Genomic DNA, 25,417 nt, shown 5'->3' on the forward strand with positions numbered 1-25,417 from the left:
CTGGCTGCTGTGCTGAGGTCCCCGACAAATGGGGCGAGATCTCCCTTCACACATCCCGTGCTGAGCGGGCTTGTGCGCCCTCCCTCTCCCACGGACCTCAGACCCCGGAAGCCAACACATGTGCCCCCCGTGCCCCCCAAAAGCCTTCAGAGCAAAAGGCTAAATGCTCAACTTTTCCCTTGGGTTCCAGCCTCCACTGGAGTTGGGTCTCAATTCCTTTCTCTTTTGCCGGCAGTTGGTCTAAATAACTATTAAAATTACTCTTTCCCAGAAAGTTCCATGGTTTCAGCTAGAGGGTGGGTCCCCATGAGCTCTGACTGACATGGCCCCTGGGTGACTTCCCTCTGGACTTAAACACCACCTGTAAGGCGATCCCTTTTGGGTTGACACCTGGACAAGGCGCTCACCCTTGGGGGCCCTGGTATTGACCTGCAGGGCTGGGGTGGGGGTGGGGGAGGTGAGACAGGATGATTTCTCCGTTGCCACCCCACCCCCCAAGTCCTGTGGAGCCCAAGTTCCTCTTCCAGCTGGAGCACAGCTCTCCCCCAGGGCTTCCTGTTGGCGTATACTCGGCCCCACCCCCAGCTGGGCATCTCCCTCGGACCCAGGGACCTGGACTGCTCTGCCCTGTCAGATGCAGACATGGTGCCCCTGCTGCTGCTGCCCCTGCTGTGGGGGGGTGAGTGGCCGAGGGAAGGGGGGCTGGGCAGGTGGGGGAGGGGCAAGGCTGCAGCTGAGCCTCTGTGTCCCCCCAGGGTCCCTGCAGGAGGCACCAGGCTTTGAGCTCCAAGTGCAAGAATCAGTGACAGTGCAGGAGGGTCTGTGCGTCCACGTGTCCTGCTCCTTCTGGTACCCGACGGGTTTTCAGGGTTCCTCTAACAAACTCTACACCTACTGGTACCGGTATGCGGACAGCACATACTATCGTCATCCTGTGGCCACAAGCAACCCCCAAAAAACAGTGGAGAGAGAGACCAAGGACCGATTCCTCCTCGGGAACCCCTGGGACAAGAACTGTTCCCTGACCATCAGAGACGCCAGGAGGAGTGACGCAGGAACCTACTTCTTCCGAATGGAGAGAGGAAGTGTGAAATATACTTACCAAGATAAGCTGCTGTATTTGCAAGTGACAGGTATGGCAGGGGCTCAGGAGAGAACCCAGGGACGTGGGACCCTGTCTTAGAACAGGAACAGGACGCTGGGACACTCCCTGTTCAGGCCTTGGGCCAAGGGTGGTGGGAAGAGGCCCAGGGCCTGGGGTGAGCTGAGGCCCTGAGGCCGGGTCCCTCTCAGGGTCACGCTCTGAGTCCCCACTTCCTGGAGCCCAGGCACCTGCCTCTCTCCTCAGCCCTGACAGAGAAGCCCCACATCCACTTTCTGGAGCCTCTGGAGTGTGGCCGCCCCACTCAGCTGACCTGCAGCCTGCCAGGGTCCTGCAAAGGGGGAAGACCTCTCACCTTCTCCTGGGCGGGAGCCGCTGTTGACTCGCTGAACCCCCAGACCCTCAGCTCCTCAGTGCTCAACCTCACCTTGAGACCCAGTGACCATGGCACCAACCTCACCTGTCAGGTTAATCCCCAAGGATCTTTGGTGACCACACAGAGAACCATCCAGCTCAATGTCTCCTGTGAGTGCCTGAGGGGTCGCTGGGTCCCACGAGGCAGGAGGGCCAGAAGGAGGTCCAGTCCCGGGATCCCTTTCCCAGAGGGTTTTGGTGAAGTAAAGCTCCACCCCTTCCGCTTAGCGGACTCTTGGGGCAAAGGGCAAATGTCCCCGCTGGCCCTCACCGCATTTTCCCTCCCCAGATGCTCCTGTCTTGACGATGAGTCTTTCCCAGGGAAACTGCACAGGTCAGAACGATTCTCTCCTCTGTGGGGATGGGAGGGGAGCTGGATCTCTGCCAGCTCAGGTGTCAGGGCTTAGAGATGAGACTTCCTCCCTCACCCTTCCCCCCCCCCCCCCCCCCCCCGTGTGGCTCTGCCCCCTGCACCCTCACCAACGTCTCACATCCACGGGGCCACTCTTGCTTTTGGCTGCTCTCTGCTCCTTTGTCAAGTCCTACGTTTATGTTTCATTGCGGCAAAGCACACGGAACATACCATTTACCATCTTTGCCGTTTTTAAGGGGGCAGCTCAGCAGGGTTGTGCAAGATGGAATTTCTTCCATCTTCCAGAACTGAAACCGAAACCCCCATCAGACTCTAACTGCCCATCCAGTCTCTACCCGCAGCCCCTGGCATCCGCTTCTGCTTGCCATCTCTAGGATAGTGACAACTCCGGGTTCTGCATCTTCCTGCTCTCATTTCTAGAATTCCCCTGTGCCCTCCCCTCCTTCTTCATCTCGGATCTGGTCATTTTCTGCAGGAGCCCTCACTGGTCCCACTCCCCACAGCTCCACCTGGGCCTCCTTCAATCTCTCTGCACTTTCTCAGGCTTGCTGGTCTCGTCTGTCTCCACCTGAGATCCTTCCTCTGTCCTGACCCACAGTTTTAACCCGGCCACAGACCTGCACAAGTAGGCACCTCGTTTATTTTCTTTCTTTACTAGTCCTCACTCGAGGATATTTTTCCATTGATGTTTTAGAGGGAGTGGAAGAGAGGGAGGGGTAAAGAGAACGGGACAGAGAGAGGAAGAGAGAGAGAAACACTGATGTGAGAGAGACACACCAATTGGCTGCCTCTTGCATGTGCCCTGACCGACCAGGGCCGGGGATGGGACCTGCAATCCAGGTATGTGCTCTTGACTGGGATTCGAACCCGTGACCCTTTGGTGCTCGGGCAAGTAGGCGCCTCTTGCTGGTGCTTCTCAATTGCCCCGGGATCACACTTAAGCCAGGTGTGGTGTGACTCACTGTAGACGACTCCCTTTCTCACCAGCCGCACCCCGAGTCAGTGAGCCTCGGAAACTTCACTTCTCAGATCATTTCCCTCTTCTCCTTGCCCTTGGCCCCAACTCAGTCCAGTCTTGTCCTCAACCCTGGACCCCGTAGCCTCAGCCTGCTCCTCAGCCTCCCTGCCTTCAGTCTAATCTCCCTGGTGCAGACCCCACGTGGCCCAGCTGGATCTCTGTAGACTCAGCACCCATCCTCTGCTTCCCTGCGCGTAGCTCCCTGCTGTTCTCTGGAGAGCCCAGGGCACACCCTAATGCCCTCAGCCAGGCACTCAAGGCTCCAGGTTTCTGACCCTGCCTCCTCTCCACCGCTATCGAGCCCTTGCTGCTCCCTGGCCTCCTGCCACTTTGCAGGTGTGGATGCATTTCCTCTTGCCTGCTGCGCGGACTAAACCCTTGACGCATCTCCCTCTGAGCTGCCCACCCACGACTCACCTGTCCAACCTCAGCTCAGCCCCCATCTTCCTGGTAGCCTGGCCTGACAAGCAAAGACATTGTGTCTCTTATTTCTGTTTTTATGTTTTTTTGTTTTGTTTGTTTTTTTAGTTTCTTATTGATTTCAGAGAGGGGATGGGAGAGGGAGAGGCCGATAGAAACATCGAGGATGAGAGAGAGCCCATGGATTGGCTGTCCCCTGCATGCCCCTACCTGGGATCTAGCCCGCAACCTGGGCAGGGTCACTGTCTCTTGAGTCACCTTCTGTGTACCCCTCCACAGCCCCCAAGACCCTGAGCAACCACACGTCCCTGACTGTCCTGGAGGGCCAATTCGTGTGCCTGGTCTGCATGGCTGACAGCAACCCCCCTGCCATGCTGAGCTGGTTCCTGATGGGAAAAGCCATGAGCCCCTCCCAGCCCTCAGAAACCGGGATCCTGGAGTTGCCCCATATAGGGGCTGGAGAGGGAGGGGAGTTCACCTGCTGGGCACAGCACCGGCTGGGCTCCCAGAAGGTTTCCTTCAGCCTCTCTGTGCAGAGTGAATGCAGGACGGGTGCTGGGGCCGGCTGCTGGTCAGGTGTTGGGGCTGCGGGTGGGACTGAGACCTGGGACACACTTCACTCCCTCCCTCTCCCCAGGAAGCCCGCATTCCGGCAGACCCATGACTGAGGAGCAGCAGGGCTCCTGGCCCCTGGTCTTCACCCTGCTCAGAGGGGCCCTCATGGGCGCTGGCTTCCTCCTCACCTATGGCCTCACCTGGCTCTACTACACCAGGTGAGGAGGTCTGTCTCTCTACACCGGGGTTCATTGGTTGTCCCCGAGTTCCAGGGCGGCTGAGCTGTCTGGCTCTGCCTGGAGGTAGAGAGAAAGTGGCCGAATCTCTGAGCTGAGACGTGTGTTGGCTCCGCAGGTGTGGAGGCCCCTGGAGAACGAGGCAGAGTTCCTGACCCAGTCTCCCTTCTTGTCAAGACGGGACTGAGGTGTGGGACAGTCGTGGGACATCAATGTCACCGTCTCCCTGGGAACTCTTGACTAACCTGTCTCAATTGTACTCCTGGGATTTTAATTTGTGGAAGGGACTGAGTGACAACAAGGAGAGACACTGTCATTGAAAGATTTTTATCACTTTCATTTCCTGTCAGGTTCCCACCCTCCCACCCACCTCACGCCAGGCAGGACCACAGGGGAAGCACCGGGTTTCCTCAGGATGTGGGCGCAGGTGTGGGGAAGCCTAGCCAGATCCCTTATTGGGGTTTCCATGGGAAATACAAGGCAGGGCAGGGTGCGCAGTTCAGGATCAGCTAGTAGGTATAAATCTGGGGAAGCTGGGCCTGCGGGCATGGTGTCTATTTGTCTGGTCCCAGGTCCTGGGTGATTTAGGGCAGGTTGGGGTGGCTGGGGAACTTGGGCTCAGGATGGGTTGGTTTGCATCTGAAAGGCTGTTCCTGGCAGAGTTCTTTGCTGTCTCTGAGAATGGGCTAGCCCTGGGAGGGGCTGTCTCTCTCCTTGGCCTCAAAGTGGTGTAAGATGTCAAAACTTCATAAGGTACAGAAAATAAAAAGTCATACACACCACTGACTGCCCCCTGGTTGCTTCCCATGCCTCTCCTATTTGACCCGTTCTGTGTGTGTTGGTCCTGCCCACCCACTCCCCAACCCGCTGCTCCTCTCTCCCCATCCTCAGGCCCAGGAAAGAATTGAATTATTTGGGGCCTTAATCTCCCATTGCCTAGAAGTTACCTGGTTAACACCTGAGTCTCTCGTCTCCCAAACTTCCCCATCAAAGTAAATGTCCATACACAGCAGAGTTAGGGGCACAACTCTTCTTCCCCAGTTCAAAGATACCTACCTTGCCATGATCACTATAAAAAACCCCAACATGGAATTAAAAATAAAAATTTTATTAATAGGACATAAAAATTGAGTTTACTATTTAGTGAGTGTGGGAGTTTCTTGAGCCAAATTGTGGGATTCTGAGACTGGCTGTGATTAAGTGAATGGTTCTGGGCCAGGCCGGTCATGAATGTGAGCCTTGAATTCTTGCCTTTCCTCTCTCGAGTTTCACTGACTCTAGATCCAAAGTGCACAAAGCAGAATCAAAGTCTACCTTAGGTTCTGGGGGACCAGCAAATCTGCCCCTGCTCCCTAAGCTCTAGAATCTCTCAGATGTTAGAGTAAAAATCAGGAGGTACTTGTTCCCATGGGCAGGGTCTGGTGTGAGACGTATTCTAGACCAGGAAAATGCTGACTGAACTGGGTCCAGCAGAGATTGGGCTTGGGCTTGGCTTTCCATCCAGGACCTAAATGAGCCAGACTCTTGCTGAGGAGCTGAATTAAAGAGACACCCTTTGCAGTCGCCCTGGGGATGCAAAGCGCAGGACAGGGAATGTGGACAATGATATTGTAATAACTATGGGCGGCGCTGGGTGGGTGCTGGGAATACTGGGGGGAGCCGCTGGAAAAGTACACGATTGTTTAACCACCCTGTTGTACACCCAAAACTAATACAAAATAACATTGAATTGTAAACTGTAAATGCAAAGTTAAATTTAAATTTAAAAACAGAGACACCCTTCCGCCTGTGGGGATGGCGAAGGGGTGCAGTAGGCCTTCGGAACTGAACATGGTGGGTGAGGTGCAGTGAGCAACAGCTCCGAAGTTTACACCCCCCAAATGAGCATTAGCAATTCTATGGGAATTTCACCTCCACAAAATTTCATCATTAGTTTATCTGTAAAAGACACACACACACTCCTCTCCCTCGGATGGATTCTGCGGCCCTCCTTGAATGAAAAAATAGTTGCCTCCTTTCCCCAATACTTTAGTTTGGGGTCTATCAGGATGGGGGGCCTTGTGCTCTGAGGGGTGTCAGCCCAGTCCCTCCGTCTGCCCCTGAGGCCCATCTTGCCTGGCACAGGTTATGGAGTAATTTCCTCTTCTGCTTTCCTGTCTATACCTTGTGGCTTGTGTTGAGTGAGTGTGTGTGTGTGTGTGTGTGTGAGAGAGAGAGAGAGAGAGAGAGAGCGAGAGAGAGAGAAACATCAATGTGAGAGAGAAACATTGATCGGTTGCCTCTCTTTCGCACCCTGGCCCAGGACGGAAACCCCAACCTAGGTATAAGCCCTGACCAGGAATCGAACCCACAACCTTTTTGGTGTATGACGGGATGATACTCCAACCAACTGAGCCACCCGCCCAGGGTTATTTATTTACATCTTTATTGTCCTTCCAAAGAGTCTTCTTATTTCCGCCACTGAGAAAGTGCATCGGATATTTTTGTGAGGTACATTTCTGAATATTCCAGGAATATAAGTTTTGATGCTAATGGCAATGGCATCTTTTATACCACCCTATTTTTTGTTTCTCGCTGTGATAGAGGAACACATTTAAGTTTTGTAATTCGATTTTGTCTCTAGGAACCTTGCTAACTCTTCTTAAGCCCCCTAAATGTATCTGCATACACTTGTGGACTGTCTAGATGTAGTCATTTGTTAAGAAAGGCAGCTTTACTTTCTTTTGAGTTGTCATAGCTTTCACTTACTGTTCTTGTCTGTCTAGACTAGGACCCGCTGCTACTGCATTAGGTGTGATGTTTGCTGCAGACACCCCGTATCGTGTCTCGTGAGGAAAGTCTCCTTTCCTCCTGGTTGGCTGTGAATTTTATCATGAATGCCTTTGAAACCATCCAGTGCTCACTGTTTCATCTCCTGAGATTCCATCGGGTTTAATCCAGGGCCAATGAGGAACACGGAAGCCCCACCGTGTATTTCAGCCTCGGGAATTTAATGTGAGGAATTTGTTATGCTGATGCTGGGACACAAACGGAGCAGAAAGAGAACATGTGCTGTCAGCCTTGGTGGGGCTTCGAAAAGGGACCGAGCATGTGAGGGGCCCTGAGGGTGGAGTTCCCTGAGCTTCGGGCAGCCAACTGGCTGCTGTGCTGAGGTCCCCGACAAATGGGGCGAGATCTCCCTTCACACATCCCGTGCTGAGCGGGCTTGTGCGCCCTCCCTCTCCCACGGACCTCAGACCCCGGAAGCCAACACATGTGCACCCCGTGCCCCCCAAAAGCCTTCAGAGCAAAAGGCTAAATGCTCAACTTTTCCCTTGGGTTCCAGCCTCCACTGGAGTTGGGTCTCAATTCCTTTCTCTTTTGCCAGCAGTTGGTCTAAATAACTATTAAAATTACTCTTTCCCAGAAAGTTCCATGGTTTCAGCTAGAGGGTGGGTCCCCATGAGTCACCAGGACCTGCTCTGACTGACATGGCCCCTGGGTGACTTCCCTCTGGACTTAAACACCACCTGTAAGGCGATCCCTTTTGGGTTGACACCTGGACAAGGCGCTCACCCTTGGGGGCCCTGGTATTGACCTGCAGGGCTGGGGTGGGGGTGGGGGAGGTGAGACAGGATGATTTCTCCGTTGCCACCCCACCCCCCAAGTTCTGTGGAGCCCAAGTTCCTCTTCCAGCTGGAGCACAGCTCTCCCCCAGGGCTTCCTGTTGGCGTATACTCGGCCCCACCCCCAGCTGGGCATCTCCCTCGGACCCAGGGACCTGGACTGCTCTGCCCTGTCAGATGCAGACATGGTGCCCCTGCTGCTGCTGCCCCTGCTGTGGGGGGGTGAGTGGCCGAGGGAAGGGGGGCTGGGCAGGTGGGGGAGGGGCAAGGCTGCAGCTGAGCCTCTGTGTCCCCCCAGGGTCCCTGCAGGAGGCACCAGGCTATCAGCTCCAAGTGCAAGAATCAGTGACAGTGCAGGAGGGTCTGTGCGTCCACGTGTCCTGCTCCTTCTGGTACCCGACGGGTTTTCAGGGTTCCTCTAACAAACTCTACACCTACTGGTACCGGTATGCGGACAGCACATACTATCGTCATCCTGTGGCCACAAACAACCCCCAAAAAACAGTGGAGAGAGAGACCAAGGACCGATTCCTCCTCGGGAACCCCTGGGACAAGAACTGTTCCCTGACCATCAGAGACGCCAGGAGGAGTGACGCAGGAACCTACTTCTTCCGAATGGAGAGAGGAAGTGTGAAATATACTTACCAAGATAAGCTGCTGACTTTGCAAGTGACAGGTATGGCAGGGGCTCAGGAGAGAACCCAGGGACGTGGGACCCTGTCTTAGAACAGGAATAGGACGCTGGGACACTCCCTCTTCAGGCCTTGGGCCAAGGGTGGTGGGAAGAGGCGCAGGGCCTGGGGTGAGCTGAGGCCCTGAGGCCGGGTCCCTCTCAGGGTCACGCTCTGAGTCCCCACTTCCTGGAGCCCAGGCACCTGCCTCTCTCCTCAGCCCTGACAGAGAAGCCCCACATCCACTTTCTGGAGCCTCTGGAGTGTGGCCGCCCCACTCAGCTGACCTGCAGCCTGCCAGGGTCCTGCAAAGGGGGAAGACCTCTCACCTTCTCCTGGGCGGGAGCCGCTGTTGACTCGCTGAACCCCCAGACCCTCAGCTCCTCAGTGCTCAACCTCACCTTGAGACCCAGTGACCATGGCACCAACCTCACCTGTCAGGTTAATCCCCAAGGATCTTTGGTGACCACGCAGAGAACCATCCAGCTCAATGTCTCCTGTGAGTGCCTGAGGGGTGGCTGGGTACTAAAACTGGCGTGTGTGTGTGTGTGTGTGTGTGTGTGTGTGTGTGTGTGGAGGAGGCTGAGCTAACCTGAGGACACGTTTGCATGGATGGGAGTGTAGGCAGGAAGGGGCCAGAAGGACAGCATCCCACCTTCCCCGATCCCACAGTCCCTCCCTGGGTTCGGGGGTGATATCGTTCCTTCTCTCGCCTCTGAACCGGGGCCATATCTTTCTGTCCCAGATGCCCCTCGGAACCTCACCATGGGACGCTCCTTCAGAAATGTCACAGGTAGGAAAGAACCTCACTTCTTGGGAGCTGGGACCTGCCCCTGGGCTGTGGTCGAGCAGAGGGGGGATCCTAGTTTGAATGGGATCAGACATGGGAAGGGCAAGGATGGGAATCATCAGCCTAGTGCCTCAGCTCTTGTGGGTGGCTGCCTCCACCTGAGTTTCCTCTCTCTCTGTCTCTCTGTCTCCCTCCCTCTCTCCATGTCTCTCCCCTAAGCCTTTGAGATTCTGCAAACCACATCCCTTTCCATCCTGGAGGGCGAGGCTCTGCGTCTGCTCTGTGTGGCTGACAGCAACCCCGCTGCACAGCTGAGGTGGTTCCAGGGGTCCCCAGCCCTGAACGCCACCCCCATCTCCAGCACTGAGATCCTGGAGCTGCCTCGAGTGGGGACTGCAGAAGAAGGAGGGTTCACCTGCCAAGCTCAGAACAGGCTGGGCTCCCAAAATGTCTCTCTCAGGCTCTCTGTGCTCTGTGAGTCAGGAGGATTGGGAAGCACCCAGGGAGTGAGCGCCTGGGTCCTAGAAGGGAGGAGGAGCCGCTGACCCTTCTCCTCTCTCCCCACAGACCCCCCACAGCTGCTGGGACCCTCCTGCTCCTGGGAGGACCAGGGTCTGACCTGCAGCTGCTCCTCCCGAGCCCAGCCGGCCCCCTCCCTGCGCTGGAAGCTGGGGGAGGAGCTGCTGGAGGGGAACCGCAGCGAGGCCTCCTACACGGTCACCTCGGCGGGGCCCTGGACCAACAGCTCCCTGAGCCTCAGCGGGGGGCTCAGCGCCGGCCTCAGACTCAGCTGCGAGGCCAGGAATGTCCACGGGGCCCAGAGCGCCGCTGTCCTGCTGCTGCCAGGTCAGGGGGCCTCTCGGGGCAGAGGCTCAGGGAGAGAGGAATGGGTCAGAGAGCAGGTGGAGCTGGGGGAGAGGGGCTGCGGCCTGGGCGGGGGTGATTGCTGGGACAGGGCCCTCCATCTGCTGCCCAAACAGAACCTACCGGGGGTTCTGCAAGGAGGTGGGAAGAGGGGAGACTGAGCCCTGCGAGTGGTGGTCTCACGCCCCTCCTCTCTGCAGGGAAGTCGGTGTCCCAGGTGGGAGCGGTTCCTGCGGCTCTCGGAGGTGCTGGTGCCACGGCCCTGCTGGCCCTGTGTGTGTGTCTCATCTCCTTTTGCATGTAAGCCTCTGTCACAGGGACAAGGAGCTGTGTCCTAGGGAGTGTGGAGGGAGGTCACTGAATTTCACAAAAACGGAGCTTAGGACATCCAGAGGGGACATATTTGGGCGGGGGAGTGGTAGCAGCTTTATTGAGGTAAAATTCCCATATATTTAAAGTGCACAATTCAATAGCTTTTACTTCAGTCGCAGAGCTGTGCACACATCACCACAATCAATTTTAAAACTTTTTCATGACCCTGAAATGAAAAGACAAGGAAAGAAAGTAAGACACGGCACATCCCTTTGTTGGCGGCCGGCCTCCATTGTCCCCCAGCCCTTCGGCAACCACTATTTCCTGTTTCGCGACATGTGCCCATTCTGACATTTCACATAAATGGAATTATATAATACACATTTCTTTTTGTGACTTTTTTCATATTGCCTGATATTTTCAAGGTTCCTGTGTCAGAACTTTATTCCTTTTTATTTCCAAATAGTATTCCAAGGTTTGCTGGGGGCACATTTTTATTGGTCTGTTCATTGATGGACATTTGGGTTGCTTCTGCTTTTTGGCTATCACAAATAACATGGTTGCGATCACTTGAATACAAGTTTCTGAGTGTGAGAGGAGCCTTTGGTGATGAAAATTCAGTCTTGCCCAAACACCTGGTCATCCAGGGGGACAGAGTCCTCACCTGCATGTCAGGAGGGTCCCTCAGTCTGGTTCCAGGGTCTGGATGCCTCGTTGTCTGTCATGCAGTGGGGGCCTCCTGCCCACCTGTGCCTGAGCCCTTCTGGCTGCTGACTTCTTCCCTCAGAGTGAAAGCCCTCAGGAAGCAAGCAGCCGGCAGACCAAAGGTCACGGGTGATGAAGACCCTGTCATGGGCACGGCCACCTGGGTGAGTGATGTGGGTGTCTTCTCACGCAGTGGAGGGAGGGCTGGGCATGTCCATTGAACGAGTCCACACTCAGCTCCTTGGCATTTCCCCAAATCTGCTCCTCTCTGATCACCTCCCGGAGCCCATGCCAGCCTCCTGCCCCAGCCATCCTGACCACCGAGCCCACCTGACTTCTCTGATAGGCACAGGTTGCCAGAAACATCTCCCCAAGACTGTAACTTCCTATCCATTCTGCGTGTGTTGCTTCACCTCCTCAGCTCAGTTTCCTCATCTGTAAATGGGGATAACAGTGTCATTGACACTGGTTTTTCTGTGAGGATGAAATGTGATTAGTAGGCCTTCAGTATGGTCTAATCAATTGTAGTATTACAAAATCTTTAACGCATGAGAGAATAGTTGAGTTCATAAGAAGCGTGTGGAGTGAGAGGATGAATGGAAAACTGTTCCATCAGCCCAACTTCCCCTTGGGACCGTGTCTGCCTTAATCTTCTCTCACTCCCTTCTCTCCCCTTCACTCAGGGCCCCCAGCAAAATCCCAGACCAGACAGGCCCCCAGAACAAGTGTCACCTGCTGAGCATGACCCTCTCTCAGGGGAGCAACAGGAGCTCTACTATGCCAACCTCAGCTTTGAAGGGATGAAGCCGCGGGAGCCTCAGGACCAGGAGGCCACCAACACCCACGAGTACTCAGAGATCAAGACGACAAGCAAGTAAGGACTTGCTCAGAGCTCGGTCCTGGCCGGAGGCATCACAGCCCCTCTGGGGGAAAGAAGTCAGAGACTCATTGGTGAAGCACGAGATCTTGTGGCATGACTGCCACTGCTGTGCAGGCACCCCTGGCCGAGCGGAAAGAAGACAGGTGATGGGGTTACAGAACTTGGGGGCTCATAGGCAAGCTTCAGTGCTTCCTAAGGCATTGTCATCAACCGATCCACTTTCATTTCTCGGTGCCTCAGTTTCCCGTTCTGTGCAGCACAGGCCATGCATCCTACTCAACCGTGGTTGTGAGCATTAAAGGCGTTAACACACGGAAATCAACGGCGAGTGCTCAGGGCTTGCTGGTCTCTCTTATTTTATTTTATTTATTTTGACAGAAAGGTCCTGCTGGAACGTTCCCCTGAAGCCGGCGGTGATGAGACACAGAGGGCAGGCTGACAGCTTGTTGGTGCCATTTTCCATCCCAGAACTCTTCAAAGGCCCCCCAGGGAAAGACCAGCCTCCCCGACCTGGACTTCGGGCCCTGTAGCATCTTATCGCCTCTTGGGTCACCTGGCCTCATTTTCCCCTGTCCATTCTCCCAGCACCTCCTGACCTCCAGTCCCTTCCCTGTGCCATTTACGGGCCCCACATGGATCTTCCCAATAGCCTGTCCACCGTCACCAAAGCGGACAAGGTATTTCTTCACCAAAAAGGACTTATTCAGGGGGAAGAGACAGGCACGCGAGGCAGCGAGCGCAGCCAAGGCGAGCAGCTGGCACAGGCTGCGCCGGACGCAGGAAGGAAGCCCTTTTACGGAGGGGAAGAGGAAGTTAGGGGGCGGGGCTATTAGGACCATAGAGCTCTGCCCGTAACCATAGAGAGGCGCCTGCAGGGCTCTCAGCACGACACAGGGTGCGAGAGCTCCCCCCACAGGCCCTCCCGAGTCCTGCCTTGGTTGAGGTCTCCGGGCTACATGTGGACAAGCGCGAGAGTTGACCCTGACTCTCTCCTCCTGCACAAACCCCTTCCTGACTCCCTGGCTTTAGAAAGTACAGCGCAGGCATTTTCCCCTGTCATTTATCTACTCCCCCACCCTCTCCTCGCGGCCCTCGTTCCTTCAGTCCTCCATGGAAGTCTTCGCAATTTCAGATCCCTCTCCAGGAGACCATGCCTTCTTGCTTTCATCTGGCTTACACCACCCTGTCCTTCAAACCTGAGTGGTTTTTTTTTAGTATGTATTATTGAGATATAATTGACATATAACATTATACCGGATTCAAAGGTCCAACTTCATGACTTGATGTATGTCTATATTGCGAAGTGCTCACCACAACACGTCTTGTTAACATCCATCACCACTTTGATTTACACACCATTTTTCATGAGATGAGAATTTTTCACAATTCTCTCTCTCTCAGCCATATACTCTCTTAGCAATTTTCAAATATGCAACACAGTATTCTTAACTACATTATTGTAGTTAATAGTATTAATACCTACTATTATTAACTACAGTCACCATGCTGTACATTACATCCTCATGATTTAATAACTTTATAACGGGGAGTTTGTACCTTTGACCACCCTCATTCATTTTACCCACCCCACACCATCTGCCTCTGGCAACCACCAACCAGTTCTCTGTATCTTTGAGTCTGATTTCTTTCAAAGTTTCTACACCTAAGTGAGATCATACGGTACTTCTATTTCTCTTTCTGATTTAGTTCACTTAGCACAGTGCCCTTGTGGTCATTCCATGTTGTCACAAGTAGCGGGATTTCTTTTTTTTTTTTATGGTAGTGTAATATTCCATTGTATCTATCCCACGTTTTCTTCATCCATTCATCGCTGGCCACATAGGTTGTTTCCACATCTCAGCTATTGTAAACAATGCTGCAAAGAACATAGGGGTGCTTATGTCTTTTTAAGTTAGTGTTTTTATTTCCTCCAAATAAATACCCAGAAGTGGAGTGGCTGGGTCATGTGGCAGCTCTATTTATAATTTTTGAGGAACTTCCATGCTGATTTACATAGTGGTTTTTCCAATTTACATTCCCAGAAACAGTGCTAGATGGTTCCCCTTTCTGAACATTTTTGCCAGCACTTATTATTTCTTGTCTTTTTTATAATCCTGGCTTTGATTTGCTGGACGGATCAGTGATGTGGATTTTGGGGGCACAGCCATGGAAATCCTGCTTTCTTTAGCCTTCTAGCTTTCACTAGACAGTCTTCATTGTAATACGTGAAGAGTCTGGGTGGGTGGGGGTGGAGCTGGTTACCACTCGTTCACTTGTGCCCGGGGCAGGGGAAGACTCAGGTTTTGTGGAGCCTGATATTTATAGAAATGTTGACATCACTGTACCAAAAAAATACAAAGTGTCGCAGACATGGATTTTTCTGAAATGAGAAAACACATCAGAACAAGTCACAAAAGTGAAAATGCTTAAAACCAAAATATAAGACAATTGAGGAAAAGTACAAGCTGTTTTTGTTAGCCGTGTGGCACACCTGTCTGGCACACCTGCAAAATACATGTTCCCTACAATTTTTTTAAACCGTCACCCAAGGGTATGTTTATTGATTTTAGAAAGAGAGGGGGAGAGAGAGAGAGAGAGAAAGAGAGAGAGAGAGAGAGATCGATCAATGTGAAAGAGAAACATCAGTCGGTTGCCTCCTGAACTGACCACTACAGGGGATGGGGCCCTCAACCTAGGTATGTGCCCTGACCAGGAATGGAACCCACAACCTTTTGGTGTATGGGGCAACCCTCCAACCAACTGAGCCACAACACAATTTTTGACTGATACTCTTTGATTGCCTTTTTATAGGAGATTAATTCTGTCACATAGGGATAAATGTTTATATTATATGAATAAATATTAATTATTATAATAATATTATATTTATATAATACAGAGAATAGAAAGAGAATTCAATACTTCCTTCAACATGGATGATTGACATTTCTTTTTTCCTGTATAGTTAAAGAAACTTTCTTTCAATCACACAACTTGTTATTGGGTGCCTGAACTGTTTCACATCCTTGTAAAATTTGGAAAATTGTTTATCAAGGTTCTTTCTTTCTTAAAATAGCAGTAGGATTGCAGGTTAATTCCACACATCACTGGAGCCCTTGCTGGGCTTTGAAATGGGACTGAGTACATGAGGGGCCCTGAAGATGGAGTTTCCTGACCTGTAAGGTGGCAAATTCGAGGCTAGGCTGAGGTTCAGCCTTTGGGGTCCCCCAATGGGATGATATCTCCCTTCACATATAGTGGATTGAGGGGCCTGTGTGCGACTGCTGACCCACAGCCCTTCAGGCCCTGGAAGACCAATGTGTATGCTTCCCCTGTCCCCAAAAAGCCTTCAGAGCAAAGGACTTTAACTCTCAGCTTTCCCCCTGGGTTCCACCCTCCACTGGAGTTGGGTCTAAATTTTTCCCCCTCCTGCCAGCGCTTGAGTTATCTAAAGAAAATTTAAAGTTATCTTTTTCTAGAACATTCAGTGGTTTCAGCTGGAACATGGGTCTCTCCCCAAGCCACCAGGACCAGCTCTGACTGAGATGGTCCCCTGGGCAACCTCTCATCTTAAACATCATCTGAAGGTGGTCACTTTCGGATGCACATCTGGACAAGCCTCTCAGCCTCTGGGGCCTCAGTATAGTCATCTGCAGGGTCTGGTGGAGGAAGGGAGACAGGATTATTTCTCAGCCACCACCACAACGCTCACAACTTGTGGAGGCCAAGTTCCCCTTGTAGGCCTGCCCACAGCTCTGTCGCCCAGGGCTTCCTGTGGGTGCACTCTAGGCCCCACCCCCCAGCTGGGCATCTCCCTCCCTGACCCAGGGACCTGGACTGCTCTGCTCTGTCAGATGCAGACATGGTGCCCCTGCTGCTGCTGCCCCTGCTGTGGGGGGGTGAGTGGGCTGAGGGAAGGGGGGCTGGGCAGGTGGGGGAGGGGCAAGGCTGCGGCTGAGCCTCTGTGTCCCCCCAGGGTCCCTGCAGGAGGAACCAGGCTTTGAGCTCCAAGTGCAAGAATCAGTGACAGTGCAGGAGGGTCTGTGTGTCCACGTGTCCTGCTCCTTCTGGTACCCGACGGGTTTTCAGGGTTCCTCTAACAAACTCTACACCTACTGGTACCGGTATGGGGACAGCACATACTATAGTTATCCTGTGGCCACAAGCAACCCCCAAGAAACAGTGAAGAGAGAGACCAAGGACCGATTCCTCCTCGGGGACCCCTGGGACAAGAACTGTTCCCTGACCATCAGAGACGCCAGGAGGAGTGACGCAGGAACCTACTTCTTCCGAATGGAGAGAGGATATAGAAGATATACTTACCGAGATAAGCTGCTGAATTTGCAAGTGACAGGTACAGCAGGGGCTCAGGAGAGAACCCAGGGACGTGGGACCCTGTCTTAGAACAGGAATAGGACGCTGGGACACTCCCTCTTCAGGCCTTGGGCCAAGGGTGGTGGGAAGAGGCGCAGGGCCTGGGGTGAGCTGAGGCCCTGAGGCCGGGTCCCTCTCAGGGTCACGCTCTGAGTCCCCACTTCCTGGAGCCCAGGCACCTGCCTCTCTCCTCAGCCCTGACAGAGAAGCCCCACATCCACTTTCTGGAGCCTCTGGAGTGTGGCCGCCCCACTCAGCTGACCTGCAGCCTGCCAGGGTCCTGCAAAGGGGGAAGACCTCTCACCTTCTCCTGGGCGGGAGCCGCTGTTGACTCGCTGAACCCCCAGACCCTCAGCTCCTCAGTGGTCACCTTCACCCCAAGGTTCCGGGACCATGGCACCAGCCTCACTTGCCTTGTCAAACGCGAATGGCCTAGGTTGATCACACAGAGAACCATCCAGTTAAATGTCTCCTGTGAGTGCTGGACAGATGGATGGGTCCGTAGGGGTAGAGGGACTAGTGTACATGCATGCTTGTGTGTGCTTACACTTGTGTGTGTGTGTGTGTGTGTGTGTGTATAGAGTAAGAAGGCATAGAGGCTGAGCTAACATGAGGACACTTCTGCATGGAAGGGCCCACAAGGAGAGCATCCCACCTTCTTGGTTCCCACTGCCTTCCTTGGGTTCAGGTCATCTTCACTCCTGCTTCTCCCCTTGAGGCTGGGCCATATCTTTCTGTCCCAGATGCCCCTCGGAACCTCACCATGGGACGCTCCTTCAGAAATGTCACAGGTAGGAAAGAGCCTCACTTCTTGGGAGCTGGGACCTGCCCCTGGGCTGTGGTCGAGCAGAGGGGGGATCCTAGTTTGAATGGAATCAGACATGGGAAGGGCAAGGATGGGAATCATCAGCCTAGTGCCTCAGCTCTTGTGGGTGGCTGCCTCCACCTGAGTTTCCTCTCTCTCTGTCTCTCTCCGTCTCTGTCTCTCTGTCTCCCTCCCTCTCTCTCTCCACGTCTCTCCCCTAAGCCTTTGAGATTCTGCAAACCACATCCCTTTCCATCCTGGAGGGCGAGGCTTTGCATCTGCGCTGTGTGGCTGACAGCAACCCCCCTGCACAGCTGAGGTGGTTCCAGGGGTCCCCAGCCCTGAACGCCACCCCCATCTCCAGCACTGAGATCCTGGAGCTGCCTCGAGTGGGGACTGCAGAAGAAGGAGAGTTCACCTGCCAAGCTCAGAACAGGCTGGGCTCCCAAAATGTCTCTCTCAGGCTCTCTGTGCTCTGTGAGTCAGGAGGATTGGGAAGCACCCAGGGAGTGAGCGCCTGGGTCCTAGAAGGGAGGAGGAGCCGCTGACCCTTCTCCTCTCTCCCCACAGACCCCCCACAGCTGCTGGGACCCTCCTGCTCCTGGGAGGACCAGGGTCTGACCTGCAGCTGCTCCTCCCGAGCCCAGCCGGCCCCCTCCCTGCGCTGGAAGCTGGGGGAGGAGCTGCTGGAGGGGAACCGCAGCGAGGCCTCCTACACGGTCACCTCCCGCTCCACAGGGCCCTGGACCAACAGCTCCCTGAGCCTCAGCGGGGGGCTCAGCGCCGACCTCAGACTCAGCTGCGAGGCCAGGAATGTCCACGGGGCCCAGAGCGCCGCTGTCCTGCTGCTGCCAGGTCAGGGGGCCTCTCGGGGCAGAGGCTCAGGGAGAGAGGAATGGGTCAGAGAGCAGGTGGAGCTGGGGGAGAGGGGCTGCGGCCTGGGCGGGGGTGATTGCTGGGACAGGGCCCTCCATCTGCTGCCCAAACAGAACCTACCGGGGGTTCTGCAAGGAGGTGGGAAGAGGAGAGACTGAGCCCTGCGAGTGGTGGTCTCACGCCCCTCCTCTCTGCAGGGAAGTCGGTGTCCCAGGTGGGAGCGGTTCCTGCGGCTCTCGGAGGTGCTGGTGCCACGGCCCTGCTGGCCCTGTGTGTGTGTCTCATCTCCTTTTGCATGTAAGCCTCTGTCACAGGACAACAAGGAGCTGTGTCCTAGGGAGTGTGGAGGGAGGTCACTGAATCTCACAAAAATGGAGCTTAGGACATCCAGAGGGGACATATTTTGGGGGGTGTTTGTGGTGGTGGTAACAGCTTTATTGAGGTAAAATTCCCATATATTTAAAGTGCACAATTCAATAGCTTTTACTTCAGTCACAGAGCTGTGCCCTCATCACCATAATCAATTTTATGTTGTTTGTTTTTTATTAATTTCAGAGAGAGGAAGGGAGAGGGAGAGAGAGAAACATCAATGATGAGAGAGAGTCGTTGATGGGCTGCCTCCTGCATGCCCCCTGCTGCGGATCGAGCCCACAAGCCAGGCGTGATGCTCAACCACTGAACCAGGACGACCCGGCACCCCAATCAATTTTATTTTTATTTATTTATTTATTTATTTATTTATTTATTTATTTATTTATTTATTTATATTTAATATATATATCTTTATTGATTTCAGCAAGAGGGAGAGAGAGAGAAAGAAACACGAGGATGAGAGTCACTGATTGGCTGCCTCCTGCACGCCCCCCACTGGGATTGGGCCTGGAATCCCGGCATGTGCCCTGACCGGGAATCAAACCATGATCTCCTGGATCCTAGGTTGATGCTCAACTGCTGAGCCACGCCGGTGGGGCCACAATAAATTTTAAAACTATTTCATGACCTGTGCATCCAGGGGGACAGAGTCCTCACCTGCATGTCAGGAGGGTCCCTGAGTCTGGTTCCAGGGTCTGGATGCCTCGTTGTCTGTCATGCAGTGGGGGCCTCCTGCCCACCTGTGCCTGAGCCCTTCTGGCTGCTGACTTCTTCCCTCAGAGTGAAAGCCCTCAGGAAGCAAGCAGCTGGCAGACCAAAGGTCACGGGTGATGAAGACCCTGTCATGGGCACGGCCACCTGGGTGAGTGATGTGGGTGTCTTCTCACGCAGTGGAGGGAGGGCTGGGCATGTCCATTGAACGAGTCCACACTCAGCTCCTTGGCATTTCCCCAAACCCGCTCCTTTCTGAACACCTCCCGGAGCCCATGCCAGCCTCCTGCCCCAGCCATCCTGACCACCGAGCCCACCTGACTTCTCTGATAGGCACAGGTTGCCAGAAACATCTCCCCAAGACTGTAACTTTCTATCCATTCTGCGTGTGTTGCTTCACCTCCTCAGCTCAGTTTCCTCATCTGTAAATGGGGATAACAGTGTCATTGACACTGGTTTTTCTGTGAGGATGAAATGTGATTAGTAGGCCTTCAGTATGGTCTAATCAATTGTAGTATTACAAAATCTTAAATGCATGAGAGAATAGTTGAGTTCATAAGAAGCGTGTGGAGTGAGAGGATGAATGGAAAACTGTTCCATCAGCCCAACTTCCCCTTGGGACTGTGTCTGCCTTAATCTTCTCTCACTCCCTTCTCTCCCCTTCACTCAGGGCTCCCAGGAAAAGCTAGGCCCAGACATGCCTCCAGACCAAGCGTTGCCTGACAAGGATGCCCCTCCATTGGGGGAGCAACAGGAGCTCTACTATGCCAACCTCAGGTTTTATAGGATGAAGCTGAGGGAGCCTCAGGACCAGGAGGCCACCAGTACCTATGAGTACTCAGAGATCAGGACGACAAGGAAATGAGTACTCGCTCAGAGCAAATTGAATTATCTCTAGCAACCACGAAAAGCAGAAGAAAACAAATACTGTGTTTAAACATCACATTAAAATTTATGCTCAGTGGAGATCATTTAAAAATGAGAAAGTAATACAGATGTTTTGGAGCAAATAAATGGGGAGAAGCATTGCCTGTAGTGTAAAAATATAGGTTTTAAATTCCTGACAGTAATAACAGCTAAGTCCAAAGTGGTCATGGTGGCATAAATGGATTTTACATTTCCTAAACAGAGAGGTTTTTGTTTACTAAGTTAATTAGGATGAAGTAAATTTTATGCTAATGACTCTACAAATAGAATCAGAATGTGTAAGTTACCAACTAGAAGTAGTTATAAGTGTACTGTGGCCCTGGCTGGTGTGGCTCAGTGGGTTGGGTGTTGTCCCATGAACCAGGAGGTTGCAGGTTCACTTCCCAGTCAAGGGCACATGACGGGGTTGCAGGTTTGATCCCTGGTAGGGGGCGTGCAGGAGGCAGTCGATGGATGTCAAGTTCTTACATTAATATTTCTCTCTCTCCCTCTCCCTTCCTTTCTCGCTAAAGATCAATAAACTATTCTTTTTAAAAAAAGTATACTGGGAAAACTTAGTAAATCAGAAGAAGGCAATATCAAAGGGTTAAAGTAATATGGAATTGTTGGCACATATATAAAATAAACATAGTGTGGGATACAACTGGATAAATGCTTCAGTTAAAAACAGAGGGTCAGCTTGGATTAGTATTCTAAGTATATGCTCTTAATAATACATTCATCTAAATGATAAGGATAGCAAATGTCAAAAAGTCAAAGGAGACGAGATTATGTACTATGCCAACATAAATAATAAAAAAACTGGAGTAGTCCAAGTAAGGTCATACAAAATACATGTTACTACATCATCCCACGTACGTGAATTTCCGAGGCAACTCCCTTGTTTAAGAACAGATATGAAGGTGCTATGCTCACAGGCAAAGGCAGGAAAAAAGATGGCCCCAAACATCATGGGTGGTAACCTATGAGGAGGCTTGGATAGAATGGGCAACCGAGAGACATTCTGAGGCTCCTGGAGCCTTCATGACTTGAGAGGTGATCACATAATGTAAACTATAAATATATATTTATATAATATAAAATATACTTGTAAGATATCATATTATATATTTACACTATATACATACATTTTAATAACATGAGATACAGTATAATAAATTACAATATATTATGAATTATTATAATTATATTTATAATACATACTTATATAATATACACTATAATAAATATATGAGGTTTACACAGAAACTATAAGTATGTTTTCCACAGCAAATATATGTAAAAATATTTCAGGCAAGGAAATGTCTTATATTCTGATGGTCATCTTTTGTGGAATAATTTGAAGGAAGAATAACACTATTGAAAGGGATAGTGACAAAAAGTTAATAAAAACAACTAAGCCTTCTCGACAGAAACTGTGAAGGATGAGACAACACTAAAATTGAAAACACCTATGAAGGACAATGCAGAAGCAGTTAATAGGTGAGAGACTGGGGGAGGGGTCGGCAAGGTGAAGCCCCCAGGGGGCAGAAGTGGGTTGTGGAGAAGCAGGGACGGGTATACCAGATGGAAGGACCTTTCTGAGCAAAGGCAGGAGGCCCAGCACAGCCTGCCTTGTCCTGAAATTGGGAGGGAGGTGTGGCTAGGGTTGGGTAAATGCTGAAGAGACATTAGTCCTGGCAGCAATGGGGCAGTTGAGGTCCCCAAGGCTCCTCCCTGTCCTCACAACCGCCCCAAGGTCACCTCAGGGCAATGGTGTTCTGTCCTGTTATACAGACAAGGAAACTGAGGCTCCACAGGATGTTCTGCTTCACTCTGAAGTCAGTGTCAAACCTGCTTTGTTCACCTTTGAATCTCTAGCACGCGGCCCAGTGTGCAGCCAAGGCAGATGCTCACGTTTACTTATGACTGCTTCGAGTAGCTCAGCCTCCCCTCAAATATAGTTTATTTTGTAAGGTGAATTCCTATATTGCTAGTGCAGGGGAGAAAACATGCAAACAGCTAACAGTCTTTCCAGCCTCTGGGCAGTAAACACATATGGTCAATATTTCTTTTAGTCATTATGAGTGCCTGCAAATTCTTCCTCTTTATGCGCTGCTTCCTCCCAGGCTCCTGTTTCTCCTTAGCTGGCCTAACATTTCCCCCAAACTACCCTCTTTGTATATCACACTGAGATCTTAATTCTTAGTGGTGGCCTGATTATCGTGGCAGATCCCCTGAGACATGCAGCAATTCAATGGGGAACTTCCTCTTTTAGGGACATTTCAGTCTCAACGCTGAGTGGAACCCACCGCTTCAGTAACAGTGAGCATGCTGCTGGCACCACAGGTTCAAAGAGTAAGGCCCAGAGGGGTGAGAGGAAAAGCACAGATGCGAACCAAGCCCGCTCCACCCCTTCTCCTGACTTTCCTCCCCAAGAGGGCCCGGGCTTTTCTGAAGCCCCACTGACTTAGGTGCCCTGCTGGCCTAAGGCTCGGGACCTTGGGCTTGTGAATTGAGATGCTTGGCAGAGCTGAGCCCCTGCTGCTCCAGAATCAGGACAGAGCCACCCTCTGGCCAGGGGCTCCCCAGGTGCACGGATTGCCCCCTGGAGGCCCGGCCTTGACTTGTCTCATGTGGAGGGGAGAGGCTGGGGAATGAGGCTGGTGACATTCTGTCCTACAGGACAGAGGTGCAGCCAGATGCTCCCTCATTTTCCCCCTCATCCTAGGGAAGAGGGGTCTTAGCTCCAGAGCCACAGTGCGTTTCTCAGAGGCCGCTGGGTTGCTTGCCCCCAGGGCTGACTCTGCCTTCATCCCTCCAGAAAGCCTGAGCCACCAGACTCCTGCCCTTCCTCCTCTCACTTCCTGCCCTCGCAACAGCGGGTCAATATTTTGCTCTTGATTTTAATCTCTTCCTGGTGCTGTCACGGAGCTCTGGACGACAGAAAGCATGATCTGCGATCCTTTCCTGGTGCCTGGCAGGATGCCAAGTCCTGACTCAGTGCAAATGAAGAAATGAAGCGTCAGAAGTCCGGTTGAGATGTATTTGGAGCTGGCAGGTTACACAAATTCTAAGTTTTAATTTATTCTACATAAAGGGTAAATACTCAGATTGGGGAAAGGATCCTGTGGCCTCAGTGGACCACAGCATGGAAAGAGTTGTCATGAAGGGCAGGGCAAAACGGCAAGGTCAGGGGGAAATGGTGGTGGGGTAAGGAGAGGGGGATTCAATAGATGCCATAAAGAGGGAAGGCCTTTTGTAGCTGGAGGAACTGTTTAGGAGTTAGAAGGAGTGAGTGCAGGACTCATGGGAACCCTGAGGATGGGTTCACAGCCACGCACAAGTCCAGTGTTTTTCTAAACTGAAATCGACACCAGAAACCCACAAACAGCACACTCACACCTACAGCTGGAGTCAGGGTCACCGCCGTCAGTTCTAGCCTCTGGCCATAAGGGGCCCCTTGTGATGAGTGAGTTCAGCCATCCCTCCTTGTGTCGCCAGGCCCGGGCTGTGGGCCAGAACAAAGACAGGATTCGTTTCCAGGTAGGTCCTGGCTTCCAGACCCTCCTACTCCCAGAGATATGTTCGGAGAATTTATGAGAACAGAGAGGGAGCACACTTCATCCCTTCTCTGAAGGGGGTGGGGACAAACACTTGGGACAGGTGACACGAGAAGGGAGCGGGATGGAAAGGGGCCACCCTGACAGGTTGTCACCAGACTTGGGGTCAGAAGAGCTCAGTCTTCACTTCCCTGGCTGTCACTGGGGAGAAGGGAGCTCCTGAGAGAGGCAGGGTTTGGAGGAAACCCAACCCAGAAAGAGCCCTCGATGCCCGCTGCTCCTGCCACTGACCCCGATCTCCAGAGAGATGGGACTGACTGGGTGATGTCCAGCGTCCTGGACTTGGCCCCTCCCAGCCCAGCTGTTGCCGCCGACCCTGCTGTGCACGTGTGGGGTAAGAGGGCTGTGGGACACGGTCCTGGGTCTTCACTGGAGTACAACTTAGAACAGAACGCAGGGTAGAAGCTGCAGGTATGAGGATTGGGGACACGGTGTAGGACAAAGTGCCCGTGTATCCCATGCTCTGACCGTCTCTCATCCTGAAGTTTATGGGTTTACTGTAGAATAGCCCACACATCCTCTGATTTAGGAAGAGGCCAACATATACTGTGGTCCTCCTATGCCCTACAGACCAGGTCAAAAGCTGCAGGTGACGACCAAGGACCTCGGACTGGAAATGGATGAGCCCCCATAGGGATGGAAGCCGGGCTTTGAATTCTCTTAATCCCTGATCGGATTGCAGGGACCCACCTGCTACAGGCAACAGTAAATATACCTGGAGGAAGAGGTACTAGCCAGGGTCTAAAATCGGCTGTATAGCTGGTCAGAGCTGCATCAGACGGTGCGATCAGGAAAACAGCCACCGAGAGGACCATGAGAGGAAGGGATTTATTAGAAAGCCCAGGCCTTACGCAATGTGACAGGGGCAGGAAGTGATGTTCTGGAGGCGGCAGGACGCTACGAGAGCATCATGAAGCAGCGCCCCTGAAGCACAGGTGCGGGTGGACTCGAGAGCGCGGGGCAGGGTGCGGAAAGCCAAGATGTCCAGCCGCCAGCTCGGGAGTCCAAAGGAGAGGCCCACAGAAATGTATCGGGGAAGCTGTTGTGTCTGCGTGGCCACTGCCTCTGTGCGCACACAGGCGGTGGCTGGTGATGCTGGAGTTGCTCATCGGGGTTGGCAGTTGGGAGCATGAGCTCCAGGTGGAGCAAGGCGGAGCGCATTGCCGACCGTGTTCCATCTGGTGTGACGGTTGTTCACAGCGGGAGGGTAAGTCTGGTACCAGTCATTCCTTTCTGCCTGGGTCTTTTGTTATGTGCTCTCATTTGACAGTGAAAGTCCCCATTTTAGCACCTGTTTTCTTAAACATGTTGATGACTGTCCATGCCTGAAGCTCCTGCACCTGGTTCACCCGTGACTGTGTGGATGCCCTATTTTCCTCTTGGTGCTCAGCCATTTCGTTCTATCCCCAGGCGTGCTAGTACATTATTAAATAAAAATAAAATTTTGAATACTGGGCATTTTGCGTGAAAAATTGTAGAGATTTTCCGAGGCTCTGGTTGAAAAGTTTTCCCTCTGGATTCTAGCAGTCTAGAACAGTGCTGCACAATGGCATTTTCTATGATGGAAACATTCTGTACCGGTGCTGCTCAGTGCGGTAGCCACTGGGATATGTGGCTGTGGAGCACTTGAAATGTGTTTAGTACGACTGAGGAGTGGAACTTTAAACTTAATTTTAACCAGTTTAAATGTAAATAGGACCATGCGGCCAGGGCTACCCTTATTTTGCTATCTAGCAAGCAGATAGAGTAGGAATCTTCCTAATCCAGTGTAGGCCCTGGCCAGTGTGGCTCAGTTGGTTGAGCAT

The 25,417-nt window shown here is 52.5% G+C and overlaps 2 protein-coding genes across 2 annotated transcripts; both read left to right on the plus strand.

The window, feature by feature from the left end:
* The first annotated feature begins 580 nt into the window (after positions 1-580).
* On the plus strand, positions 581-14,165 carry LOC308547995 (sialic acid-binding Ig-like lectin 5). Its single transcript, XM_081119016.1, has 15 exons — positions 581-679; positions 756-1,133; positions 1,349-1,627; positions 1,806-1,850; positions 3,965-4,100; positions 7,794-7,945; positions 8,022-8,399; positions 8,615-8,893; positions 9,140-9,187; positions 9,404-9,658; positions 9,752-10,030; positions 10,249-10,348; positions 11,148-11,229; positions 11,749-11,939; positions 12,324-14,165. Exons 1-15 carry the CDS (start codon positions 643-645, stop codon positions 12,382-12,384), a joined length of 2,700 nt encoding a protein of 899 aa, XP_080975142.1. The 5' UTR covers positions 581-642; the 3' UTR covers positions 12,385-14,165.
* A 1,641-nt stretch (positions 14,166-15,806) lies between these two features.
* Positions 15,807-20,446, plus strand: LOC308547488 (sialic acid-binding Ig-like lectin 5). Its single transcript, XM_081117951.1, has 9 exons — positions 15,807-15,844; positions 15,922-16,299; positions 16,515-16,793; positions 17,063-17,110; positions 17,347-17,601; positions 17,695-17,979; positions 18,198-18,297; positions 19,153-19,234; positions 19,754-20,446. Exons 1-9 carry the CDS (start codon positions 15,808-15,810, stop codon positions 19,946-19,948), a joined length of 1,659 nt encoding a protein of 552 aa, XP_080974077.1. The 5' UTR covers position 15,807; the 3' UTR covers positions 19,949-20,446.
* Positions 20,447-25,417: the final 4,971 nt, after the last annotated feature.

The sequence above is a fragment of the Miniopterus schreibersii genome (assembly GCF_964146895.1).
Source record: "Miniopterus schreibersii genome assembly, chromosome: 18".
Classification (NCBI taxonomy): domain Eukaryota; kingdom Metazoa; phylum Chordata; class Mammalia; order Chiroptera; family Miniopteridae; genus Miniopterus; species Miniopterus schreibersii.

Coding starts and splice junctions, on each gene's coding strand:
- LOC308547995 (XM_081119016.1), top strand. CDS start 643: ATGGTGCCCCTGCTGCTGCTGCCCCTGCTGTGGGGGG. Junction 9,659..9,751: donor TCTCAGGCTCTCTGTGCTCT/GTGAGTCAGGAG, acceptor CTCTCCCCACAG/ACCCCCCACAGCTGCTGGGA. Junction 11,940..12,323: donor GAGATCAAGACGACAAGCAA/GTAAGGACTTGC, acceptor TTATTTTGACAG/AAAGGTCCTGCTGGAACGTT.
- LOC308547488 (XM_081117951.1), top strand. CDS start 15,808: ATGGTGCCCCTGCTGCTGCTGCCCCTGCTGTGGGGGG. Junction 17,111..17,346: donor CTCCTTCAGAAATGTCACAG/GTAGGAAAGAGC, acceptor CTCTCCCCTAAG/CCTTTGAGATTCTGCAAACC. Junction 17,980..18,197: donor CGCTGTCCTGCTGCTGCCAG/GTCAGGGGGCCT, acceptor TCCTCTCTGCAG/GGAAGTCGGTGTCCCAGGTG.